Source organism: Cavia porcellus, unplaced genomic scaffold (assembly GCF_034190915.1).
Source record: "Cavia porcellus strain 051 isolate PalLab524CR breed Dunkin Hartley unplaced genomic scaffold, mCavPor4.1 scaffold_18, whole genome shotgun sequence".
NCBI classification, from domain to species: domain Eukaryota; kingdom Metazoa; phylum Chordata; class Mammalia; order Rodentia; family Caviidae; genus Cavia; species Cavia porcellus.
The window spans coordinates 41326398-41339142 of NW_026947501.1; the positions used below are offsets into that span (position 1 = coordinate 41326398).

Genomic DNA, 12745 nt, shown 5'->3' on the forward strand with positions numbered 1-12745 from the left:
AGAGCTGTTAAGCTGTTGACTCGTCTGGAAACTGTAAAGTTCTCCACTTAGTTTTGATAATATCGGGAGCCTTTGGTGCCTTTCAAGTTACTCCCATTCTGCAAATAAGCATTATCTGGGAATAGCACATCTGCAGTAACATTCAAGGAGAAGAAATTAGAAAATTAATTATTTCGGGACAGCTTGTTAGCACTAACATGTGAGAAGGGGTTGAAAGTTACAGGAAGCTGAAACTTAAGTTTTTCCAAGGATTTGAAACTTAACCCTTTTGGTGCATACAGAACAAAAGAAGGTGCATTGGTTAGGGTTAAGCCATAACATTATTCCTGTAATTTCTTTGAAGTTAAGCATTTCTTAAGAATAGTGCAATTAACACATTTTATAACAGGCACATTTTATGACAGACCACCACCAGGTAGGGAAGGGGGTTACCAGAAACTGAAACCTAAGGCTTTTATGGCCTTTCAGGAAATTGAAACTTAACCTAGATAGATAGGAAGGGGGAAGGGGAAGAGGAAGCAGTACAGTGCATTAAAGAACAGCAATACAGAACAGAAAGCAAGCTTACTTTTTTTGGGGGGGAGGACAAAATCAGGTAAGGGTTGTGCTAACAAGGAAGTCTTCCTGCATACAAGCAAGTTACCCTTCAAACAAGTTTAAATTAGGAAAACATCCTGGTTTCCTCAGCAGAGAATAGAGAAGTCAAACAGTAATTAACAACCCCTGTTAGCTTATTTTAGCACCACATCTGTTATTTGTAGAGGCAACAATGGTTAACATATCAATTAGGTAAGAGTTTGCAATTCTTTACAGAGAAGAGCATTGATTAACGTATCAATTAGGTCACCCAAAGGGAGAAGGAAAACATATATACAGTATGGCTATGTTAGGGGTAATTTGCTATAATACAAATATAATGAAGCTATTTTTTCTTAGAGTACAACAAGAACTGAACTACACATATGCCTGCATGTGGATGCAGGATTCAGGTTTTCCAGATGATCCATGCCCATGTTTCCTTTAATGGTTTTGGCTATTTCTAGTACTCAAATTCATATGTATTCTCAGAAGCTATTAAGTTCTTGGTAGGAAGCCACTTTATTTTTGTTGACACAACATCCCGTGTCCTTCATGATCACACTCAGTGCATCTGTGCTTCTGTTGCTGACACCACTAGACCAAGGCAATTAGGAAACAACTGTTTCAGTCAGTATTTGCAACACTTGGAAGACTGAGGCAGGAGGATCACAGTTAAGTTTGTGGCCAGTCTGGGCTATATAGTAAAGAGAAACCATCCTGGAGTACATTACGAGACCATGTCTCACAAAATCAAACAAACAAACAGAAAATCACATTTATGGATAGATCCTGAAGATGCTTCAGGAATCTCAAACCATTGTAAGTGCTGTATGACACTCTTGCACCCTCCTGTATTTCTGGGGCTCAAGATAGATGTCAATTCCTATGTAAAGTGAGCACATTAAGGGGATTAGGTAACAACTTGTTTTCAAGGAGGCACAAATTCTTTATAATAAACATAGAATTTTATTAATTAATACAAGCTGTGATGACTGAAGGGCATGTGCTAATAAATACAAAATTATGTTCATCATTACAGGTATGCACACATTTTCTAATTCACGTTTGAAAAGCAGAAAGGGATATTCAGAGAGAAAGGTCACTGTGGAACAAGCATTAGAAAATGAAATGCTGCTTGTTCTGGTGATGAGGGAAAAGGCCACTAGTCAAGGAATGAAAGAAACTCGAGATACAGGAAAGGGAAGAGACAGATTCTGTCCTACAACGTACAAATGGAAAGCACCTGACAATATGTTAATTTCAGTTTTGAATCTGGTGTTGGATTTTATCTTATGTAACTATAAATTGATGAATTCCATATTTTATAATATTTTGGCTAGATTTTCCTATAGAAAAATATCTAGCAAACAGGGAACTCCTTTATGTTCTGTTCAGCCCTGCAGACTTCCTCTTGTATCAGGGGAACACAGTCTAGCAGACAGCAGAAGGAAGTGTTCAAGCCCTGGGCCTTGTAGGGAGAAAGCAGCTGGGGAGACAGTGAGAGGAAGTTCATGTTCCAGGCTGAAACACTGTGGGAGGAGTGCTAAGAGTCTGCAGACAGTAATAATCCACCATATCTTCACCTTGAATCCTGGTATTGGTGAGAATGAAATTTGTAACAGACCTATTGCCACTGAACCTGTCTGGGACCCCAGATTCCTTGCTTGATGCCCAGTAGATGAGAAGTTTGGGAGTTTGTCCTGATTTATGCTGGTACCATGATAAGAGTTTCTCATCAATAACACTGTATAGAAGACTCTGGCTGAACTTGCCGTGGATGGTGTTGCTCTCTCCAGGTGACACTGTAAGGGAGGCTGGAGACTGTGTCATAACAAGGTCACTGCAGACATCTGCAATCAGGAATGTACAGTGCTTGTAGACACATACACACTTTAATAAATGTTGAAATATATCCATTCTAATGTTGATACTAGTGCTATTGTCAGTTTATTCTTGAGTCATAATACCTCTCATTGCATTTTAAAATTATAAATTTAATTCTACAAAAATATGACTCTCAATGATTTTCAAAGTGTCCAACTGCTCACCAGAGACCCAGAGCAACAGATATTTGAAGACCGGGATGTTTGACCTCATCTTGCTGCTCCTAACTCCTTGATGGAGCTCAGATCTCCTTGCAAAGGCCTCGCTTATAAAGTATGGGAAGGTGGGCTCACCTTGGAGGAGCCTATGAAAATATATCTTTAAATAGTAAAGCAAATTGCATGGGCAATGAGTGATGAAACTAACTGATTAAATCAACAGCCAAAAAATACCTTCACAGAAAATGTACTTAGGTGACAACAAAAACACAACAGTTAATTCAGAAACTCTGAAATCATTTTTGAACTCCTAAAATTAACACTAGATGTCCTGAAATTTTAGTCACAAACAAAAACAGATTACGTATATTACAGTAATATAATAGGCTGGCTGCTTCACATCAACACACTGAGTTACCCAATAAAATATGCTAGAAAAAGATTATAAATAAAGACAGAGAGATGGAATGAGGGCAGAATAAAAGGAACAAAAAAAGAAAGAAAGAAAATGACTACTTCTAAACAAGTTCATGTTTTTGATGACCAACAAAGATGTCTGTTTTCCAAGCCATATTAACCCTGAGGTTGAGAAATACAGGACATGCCTGAGCTCCAGGGTCTCCCTCTGCATGAGTCACAGAGCCTGGTGATAGACCCAGAATTCACCTTCTGCAGAGCCACAGGAGGCTCTAATTTAAGTTGGGTGATAGGAAGAGTGCAGATAAGTGTAAATCAAGGACAGACAGAAGACTCTTCTTTCCACAACTACTGAGAACTAAAAAGTGGAATTCAAGTAAATTGAAAAGTGGAAAAAGAAAAAGATAAAATTTAATTAAGAAATAATGGCTTCAGAGCGACCCTGCCAAAGGTATTTTTTTTCTCCAAAAACACCTTGTTTGGAGAACATGCAAATCCACAGTTCTCCAATTAATTTAAAATAACATTTCTCATTAACAGGTATCAAGTTAAAATCTCCATGGAGGAAGACACGAACATCCTAATTCCCTAAGAAAGTTTATGAATAAATTTTTATGGTAACTAGAGATCATGCCTTCTCAAAGCAAAAGGATAAATGGAGTATAAATGGAAAATAATAGAAATTGTACAGCAAAGAGCTCTTTTTGATATTAGGTTGGCAATCATGATAACAGGCTGTCAAGTGCAAGGCCATGAATTTGATTCCAAGTACCAAAAATAAAAATAAAAAATAAATTATTTTTAAAAATTAAAACTAGATTTGTCTACTGGAGATAACTGGCATCTCAGTGCAACTCGTACCAAATATAAATTATTTAATTTGTCTTGTACTTTTAAGATCCAACTAGGAATACTTAATACTTAATATTAAATATGTTTTGAGTTTTTCACTTTACCAATTTGATTCCCTTTATATTTTCTCTAAATGACATTTGCAATTTTTCATATAGCAGACATTATTAAAATTTAATTCTTGTAATCCAGTTCAAAAATTATGTTATACTGATAGGATACCATCATATGAGAGAGAGTAGAATGTGGATTGAGAAAGTTCACAATTTCCAAGTCTAAGACAATTAAAAACCTGACAAATGGTGTACATTCACTCCTAATGAGCAGCCACATCCTCCATTTCTATGCTTAAATTCATAAATTGGCTTTGTTTCTCTTTGAGGAGCTCAAACATATTTGAGCAGATGAGAAGAGGTTTTTAAATATCTAGGAAAATCAGATATGTAAACATATTTACCTCTCTCTAGACAAAGCAGATTTTTCTACCTGTAAAGTACTTTAACATGAGTGTTCTTATGCAATCAACTCATTAATACTTGTTCCTAAGATTCTCATTGTGTAGAAACTATATGGCCACATAAAATAAAATTAATCATAAACTTTTATTTCTAATAAAAGAAAAAGAATATATAGTTTCTTGTTTTCCAACAAACATGAAATGATACTGACCACAATACACAGTGGATGTGTTAGACTTCTTGGGTGATCATAAAAATATTATACACTTATAAACTATAAAAAGCACAAGATTATCCCCCCTCAGCATGGGAAGCAAGAAGGCTGGAATGAAAGCAGCCTGATCCAGTGCACTTTCCCACAGTGAGCATTTTGGAAAGAGTTCTAGGAGACTTCCGGGGGAAATGGTGGACAGATAACAGCAGCTATGGAGGCTCTCTGAAAGACCTAGCTTAGAATCTAGGAATGGTGCGGAGTGAGGAATCCTAATCAAGAGGAGATATGCTCTGCTGACCCAAGAATGAACTGGGCTGAGAGAAACCATTGGGAATGCAATCCTGGTGCTATAACAAGAACAGATAAAGCTTCAGCATGGAAGCTGGACCCTGCACCACTGGAAGCCGCGATTTGGGTTTCCTGCCCATTTGGCTGCATCTGAATCAGCTTGGCAGGGAGAGAGATACGCGAAAGCTCTGAGAATGGGAATCGGTGAATGGAGTTGAAAGCAGGATGGGCAGGGAGCCGTGCATCAGCCTCCAGTGAGTGAGAGAAACTGGGACTCTTCCACGGTCTAGGAGGCTCCAACAGAGGACATTCTGGGACCGGGCAGACTTGCCAGAACAGGGTGCTGTAGTGACTTCAGTCACATATCCCCCTCTCAAGTGGGATTGGTGAGCAGTGCCTAGCTTACATGACACTGCTGGCTGAGACGCAGTAGGCTAGCACAACCCAGGTCCCAACACCTGAAGGTGACCTGGAGGGGTGGGCCTCCCATAGGCTGCCCAGTCCGTCACTCCCTGGTGCGCTGTGGTGGGCGGGAACACCTAGCCGACACAATTCAATCAGATTGTGGCCAACAGGGAAGGAAGCTGGGCCTCCTAAATAGGCTTGCATATATAAGGAACAAAGAATATGGGAAGAGGGAGCAACAAGAAAGGCCCCTCGCCCCCAATCCTGAGAAACAGGCAATAGCAGACGCAGCACCAATAGACATAAAGCACTATCACCAGAGCCTCATAGACAAGTTCAAGAATGAAGTTAGTAATGACCTGAAGCTAGACATAAGCAGAATAGTTAGAGAAATGCTAAGCACCACCCAAGAAAAAACCAAGATGGTGGAATGGAAGAACAGAAAAAGAGGGGAGAATTATTTGATGGAGAAAATAGAGAAAACATAGAATACGTGAAGCAGGTTCAAAGAGATTACCAGGAAACTAAAAACTCTATCGAAAGCTGGCATAACAGCTTGAAAGAAACTAAGGATAGATTATCTGAACTGGAGGGCAGGTTTGTAATATGGGAGCATGAAATGAAAAACTTCTTAAAAATAACAAAGAAACAAACAGCAATAATACAAAGACTAGAAGATGATAAGAGGATCTATAACTTAAGAATGAAGACTATAAAAGAAGAGGTAGGGACACAAACAAATGAACTACAAAAGCTACTCACAGAAATAATCCAGGATAATTTTCCTAATTTAGTAAAAGGTAAAGATACTCAGATGTATGAAGCATTCAGGACCCCAGCAACCTACAACCCAAACAGAGATACACCCAGCATATAATAATCAAAATTCCAGAAATCCAATATAAGAGCAGAATATTAAAAGCAGTCAGAGACAAGAAACAGATCACTTACAAGGGAACACCCATCAGAATTACAGCAGACTTCTTGGCACAAACCATCAAATCATGAAGAGCATGGAGGGAAATAATTCAAGCTTTGAAAGATAATAACTTCCAGCCAAGATTGATATATCCTGCACAATATTCCTGGAAATTGATGGAAAAACAAGGTGCTTCCAAGATAAAGAGGAACTAGGGGAATATTCAACTCTACAAAGAATACTGCAGGATATTCTAAAAAAAGAAAAATACAAAGAATCCAGAAATAGTGGCAGAGAGGCCACAATAAATGGAGCAGAAAACAAAATGAAGAAGACAAACTGACAACTAATGACAGAAAAAGAGCTCAACAGAAATGAGACAGAGAAGATTGGATGATAGGAACAGATATTTTGGAGAAAACGATGTCATAATAGGTAATGCTGATTTAGTATCATCTTGTTTTGAAGTCTCATCAAGCTTTTGTTCTTCTGTCTCCATTGGTCTTAACATGTTGTATCTTATTGGATTTTATTATATGTGATACTATAAACTAAAATTTTTATAGACAAGGAGATTATACAGAAACCATTGTTCATTTTCTGTTGTTGATTCTAAATACCCTGTAATAGTGTCATTCTCTTGAATGGTTTTACATTGCTTTGATATATTTGATGCTACAGTATACGAAGTTATACTCAAAGATTTCAAGGAAAGAGACAATATGGTAACTACTTTTATGTCGGGATTATCTTGTGGTGAAACACTATTTTGCTTAAATGGTTATGTTTTGATCTGTGCCATTTTGTTGTTATGCCCTCTTTTATGTCAATCTCCATTTTATTATTTACTTTTTTAATTTTTATCCTCTTAATTAAGGGAAAACTAAATTAAAAAATAGTAGGATATTTATAGTAACCCACTTTGATTTACTATTAACTTGATTTGAAACCCTGTATAGCTCTCACCATCTTGTTTTGACTGATGCTCCTCTATTCTGTTTTGCTTGATAGTACCAGGTTCGAAAGTTTAGGCAACAGCTGTGAAATAGTGGGATTCATTACAACACCCATTCTGGTTGACTATTATCTACTTTTGAAGACCTGTAATGTCTCCAATGTTTTGGTTTTGTTGATTTCGTTCTTTACCGTTTTGTTCAATTTTATTATAACTGATGATATAGGCAATTCTATTAGAGATAGCAGGAGGCATTATGGTAACCATTGTTGATGACCTTGTATTATGTTTTTACATTATCTATTATGTCCACCCTTTCGATTTGACTGACTCTGTTCTGTTATGTCACATTTGGTTTTACTCTCTTCCAAAAAAAGTAATAAGAACTATGGGAGCAATAAACCCAAAATGTGTAATAGTCATGGTACAAAAGAGAGGAAAAGACAGTACTCTAAACAATATAAATGCATGTATATTTAAGTGTATAAGATAGACAATGATATTACTGAGTTTTGTTGGATCACTGAACAGAACTGTTTGGTCTCACTGTTTGAATGTCCACTATATAAGCTTTAATTTTGTAACTTCAACAAATATTTCTAAGAAAGATGACAATATGTAATCCATTAACTAGTGATTTCCTACTGTTTTTTTTTCTGAAATTCTGTATAACTTGTACCTTTTTCCTGTTTTTTTTTTCTTTTTCTCCTTAAATAAAATTAAAATAAAAGAGGCCTAGGAGAAAATAGAGGTTGAAACTATGTGGAGATATTAAGAATTGTGGCTCTTCCAGACTTTTCTTATGTGTGCCATCTCCTTTAATTGTGTGACCAGATGATAGTAGTAAAGACGAAATACTATTATTAAAACTTAGCCTTTCTGAGTTTTTTAAAAATTTATTTTAGAGTGTATGTGATGGTTCGATGTTTATAAATCACAGTAAATGAGTATTAAATGCTGTTTTTTTTACAATGTTTTACAATAACCTGTCAAGGTCTCCACCAAAACTTGTTACCTATATCTTTTAATGTAGGTTGCCTTCAAATTTACGAGCTGGATTCAATCTTGGTGAAGATTGCACTACTTTGTTACCTATAGATCACTTCCTTTCCTATTTTGCTTTTACTTTCATGTATCATGTCAAACCCTCTTCTTCTCTTCACTTTTCAATTCCTACAAAAATGATATCAGAAGAAAACTGGTTTCTTTCTTCTGTTGGACTTCATTTCTTTTTACTGTCTGCTTTTCTCAATTTTTCTTCTTTGATTTATTTTTAAATATTTCTTTAACTTGTATCTTAGAAAATTTTCAGTGGCATTTCTAAACTTTTGTATTCTTTGTTATATGGTTCAAGTCTGAATGTCCCCCCAAACCTCGTGTCGTCAAGGGGTGATCTTCTAGAGTCTGTGAAAGAGTCATGGTCCAATGCTGGGTTTACAGGTTTCACTGTTACACCCAAGTGGCTGTGGCCTACATACAGTGTGAGAGACATAAAAGTCTTCTCTCTGTGCTTCTCCCATACTGCTGTTGTTACTTGTGCTGTTTTCTGCCCCATGTGGTATTGCCCTCTGCCATGTGCCACTTTGTCTCAGAACCAGTTAATTTAGGATTGAAAGCTGTACAAAGTGTGAGCTAAATGAAACTTTCTTCCTTAAATTTCAGTGTCAGGCACTTTGTTCCAGCAAGGAGAGAAAAATAACCAAGACAGAATTTGCTACCAGAGGAGTGTGGTTTTTGCTGTGTCTGTATCTCGTTATGTGGTTCAAGAGTCCTTGGCAATGGCATGTGAAAAGATTTAGGAATGGTTTAGAAAGATCATTTAAAGCATAGAGCTGCAATGGCTTAGGCTACTCTTGATGGGAAATTTGGTCACAGGTCAGAAGACCAGAAAACCATTAAAGCCCAAGTTAAGGAGATTTCTGTTGCTAATGAGAATTACACTAATTGTGGGACTCCAGATAATGTGTGTTATGGCTTGGAAGACAGATTGTCTGCATTTTACCCATGCCCAGAGACTTTGCCTGATACTGAGGTTAAGGGTATTGAACCAACTTATCTGGCAGAAAAAATTTCAAGGCAGTCTAACATGGAGTGGCTTTTGTTGGTGGCTTTTTGCCAGATTAGTGCTGCAAATCAAAAGCAAGGAGCCCAACAAGATGATTTAAAACATTGTGAGTTTGTCCAGGAAATATGTTGCAGTAAAGCTGTGGACTACAAAAATAGAGCTAAAATCTCTAAAGTTGCAAATGTACAAGATAATGTAAAAGATAACTTTAAGGAATCACAAGCAGCAGTGAGTCTCCATGCTATGCAGCCTCAAACTGAAAAACTGGAAGATATTGCTTTGAGGAGAAAGCTGCAGAGCACCTTGTTCCCAAATGGTAACAGAAGACAATATGGTTTCAGAATAGTTACAGTTGGATCAGGTTCCAGAATAGTGGTGGAGTAGAAAATCTGTTTCTTGGCAAAAGGTCTAGAATGTTCAGTCATCCAGTTACCTGATTCTTATAGCCAAGAGAGTGGAAAGCCTGGCTAATCCTGCAAATAGAAATAGACCTCAGCATCATCTACACAGTGCTGGTTTTAGGTGCATGAAGAACACAAGAGTTGTTCAGAGATTAAAAAGGCTTCTACTCCAATTTCAGAAGGCCTGGAGGCCAAGCTTTATGCATGTGAAAGGCAGGATTAAAACACTGAGTGAGTCAAAGATGTGGTGAAGAATCCAGAAGTTTGGAAAAGCCAGGAGAGTGGATTATCTAAACAAAGCTGCAAGAATTGTGCAGAATAGGCCTAGAGAAGTCATGGGAGCTGCCATGATGGGAAGTACATAGAGATGGAGTTACATGAGGCTTTTGGAACTTACAATTTATGACAAATAGCTTAGGATGTTCCACACAGAACTATTAAATTAAAAGCTTGGCTTGTTGGATTTTGGGTTTCCTCTGGTTCCCAGCTTTTGTATCTCCCTATTTCTACCTTTTGGAATGGGAATTTTTTAACTTGTGCCTTTGAACATTGGAAGTGTTTAACTTTTCCTTTGTACCAGGTTCACAGCTAAGAGTCAGCCTTAAATCTCAGGGGAGTCTTTGGATATGAGTCTTTAAGTAAAGCTAAAATGTTAGGATTTTCACCACTCTTAGACTCAGAAGAAACATTTTTTGCATAAAGCATGTGGATGAATATTTGGGAAACTGTGATGGAATGTTACTGTTTGAGTCTGCATGTCCCTAAAACCCTCAAGTGGCCAGTGGTTGGGCATTTTAGATTTTGTGAATGACTCATGGTTCAATGCTGGGATTATGGGTATCAGTGTTACACCCACATTGGCTGTGGGCTACACACAATATAAGGGAAAGAGTCTGCTCTCCATGCTCCTCCCCATTTGCTGTTGTTGCTTGTGCAGTTTTCTTCCTCCATCCACTCTTGCCCTCTATCATGTGCAACTTGCCTTGGAGCCAGCTGGATGTACACTGAAAACTCCACAAACTCTGAAATAAATAAACCATTCTTTGCTTAATTTTGGGGGTCAGGTAATTTGTCCCAGCAGCAGAGAAAACTATCCAAGACAGTGGATTATTGAATGAGTAGAAAATTTCTAAACTAACTCCTCATTGTATACCTATATATGATTAGTTCCTTGCAAGTAAATATTAATGGTACCTGCCCTCTGCTTGCTGCTAGCGATCTCTAGCAGCAGGTCTTTCTAAACCAATTAACCTACAACATTCAAAACCACAGGAATCATGAAAGGTAATTAATAATATACCAGAAACTTTTATAATTCCCAATAGCTGACAGATAATAAAATGGAAAATTTTTCTCTAGGAAAGAACCCAGAAACCGAATGGTCAAATATTTGAAGAAATCAGAGAAGAAAATGCATAAAATGTTCATCAAACTCAAATAATACGTACAAAAGCAGGGGAATGTTTCTAACTAATGAGATGTTCAGAATCCTTAAAACTGACATAATGCTGAAAAATTGAATAAGACTGTGCAAGATATGAATGACATCCTTTGAAAGAATTTCTGATTGTATCGAAGTATAAAGCAGGACTCACTGCAACTTCAAAGCCAGCCTGGGCTTTAAGGTGAGTTCAAGGTCCAATTGAAATGCACAGCAAAAATCTATCTCCAGATATATACCAAAATTAAAAAAAATAATAATTCATGTGAAGACTGAAGGGTAATTATGTTAAATATGAAATTATATTATGACTTATCACTGTAAGTCAGTATGCTTTCTTAATGTTCATATTTGAAAATCAGAAGGGGATATTCAGAAAAAATGACTCTATGGAAAAAGCACCAGGGAAATGAAATACCACTCACTCTGAGATGGAGGCCAAAGCCATCAGTCAAAGAACAAAAGGAATTCTTGGTACAGGAAAGACTAGAGAGAGATTTAGTCTATAGCATACAGATTAAAAGCACCCTGCAATACACTGATTTCAGTCGGGTGATGCATATCATCCAAAAAAGTATAAAGTAAGGAATCTCTCATTTCAATTCCATGAGTTGTAAATTATTATAAAACAATACCTAGACTAAATTGTCCTATCACAAAGCATCTAGGAGACATGGAACCTCTTTATCTTCTACGCTGTACTACCGACATCCTCATACAACAGTTCAGACACCTTCTCTCAGGCAGCAGGAGGAAGTGTTCAAGTACTGGGCCACATGGAGAGCAAGCAGCTGGCAGACCCTGAGAGGAAGTTTTTGTTTAAGGCTGAATCACTGTGGGAGGAGCACTAATACTCTGCTGGCAGAAATAATCTGCCACATCTTCAGCCTGCAAGCTGCTGATGGTGAGAGTAAAATCAGTGCCAGACCCACTGCCACTGAACCGGTCTGGGACACCAGATGCTCGGGTGGATGCCAAGTGGATGAGCAGTTTGGGGGATTGCCCTGGTTTCTGCTGGTACCAGTTTAAAAAATTCTCGTTAAAAACACTGTGTAGAAGACTCTGGCTTGACTTGCAGTGGATGGTGACTCTCTCTCCAGGAGACACAGCCAGGGTGGCTGGAGACTGGGTCATCACAATTTCACCAGACACACCTGCAATCAGAAAAGCAAAATGTTATACACGGGCAGACACATACATGCTTCATCTTATAAGTACTGAAATAAAACTTTAAAATGTACATTAATGCTACTGTAAATTAGTATATACTTAGGTCATATTATTTCTCATTGTATTTTGAAATTATAATTTTAACTCCATAAAGATACTATTCTAAGTCATTTTGGAACTCTTCAGTTTCTCACCAGAGACCCAGAGCAACAGGCATGTGAAGACCTGGATCTTCGACCTCATCTTGCTGCCCCTGACTTCCTGATAGATCTCAGATCTCCTTGCAAAGGCCTTTTTTATAAAGTCTGAGAAGATGGGCTGGCCCTGAAGGAGCCTATGAAAATTTATCTTTACATAGAGAAACAAATTGCAAGGACAATGAGTTATTAAAGTAACTGATTAAATCAGGAACCAAAAGTACCTCCATAGAAACTGATCTTAGGAGACTTAAAAAACCAAGTAATTCATTCAGAAACTCTAAGATCATTTTAGAAGTTCTAAAATTACAAGCTACCAGATGGCCTATGTAAGGACTACAG

At 37.5% G+C, this 12745-nt stretch overlaps 1 gene segment (V, D, J or C); it reads right to left on the minus strand.

The window, feature by feature from the left end:
* Positions 1 to 11840: 11840 nt before the first annotated feature.
* LOC101788581 (immunoglobulin kappa variable 4-1-like) lies at positions 11841 to 12545 on the minus strand. The segment is given in 2 exon segments: positions 11841 to 12190; positions 12401 to 12545. Coding segments are annotated over 2 exon segments (384 nt in total).
* Positions 12546 to 12745: the final 200 nt, after the last annotated feature.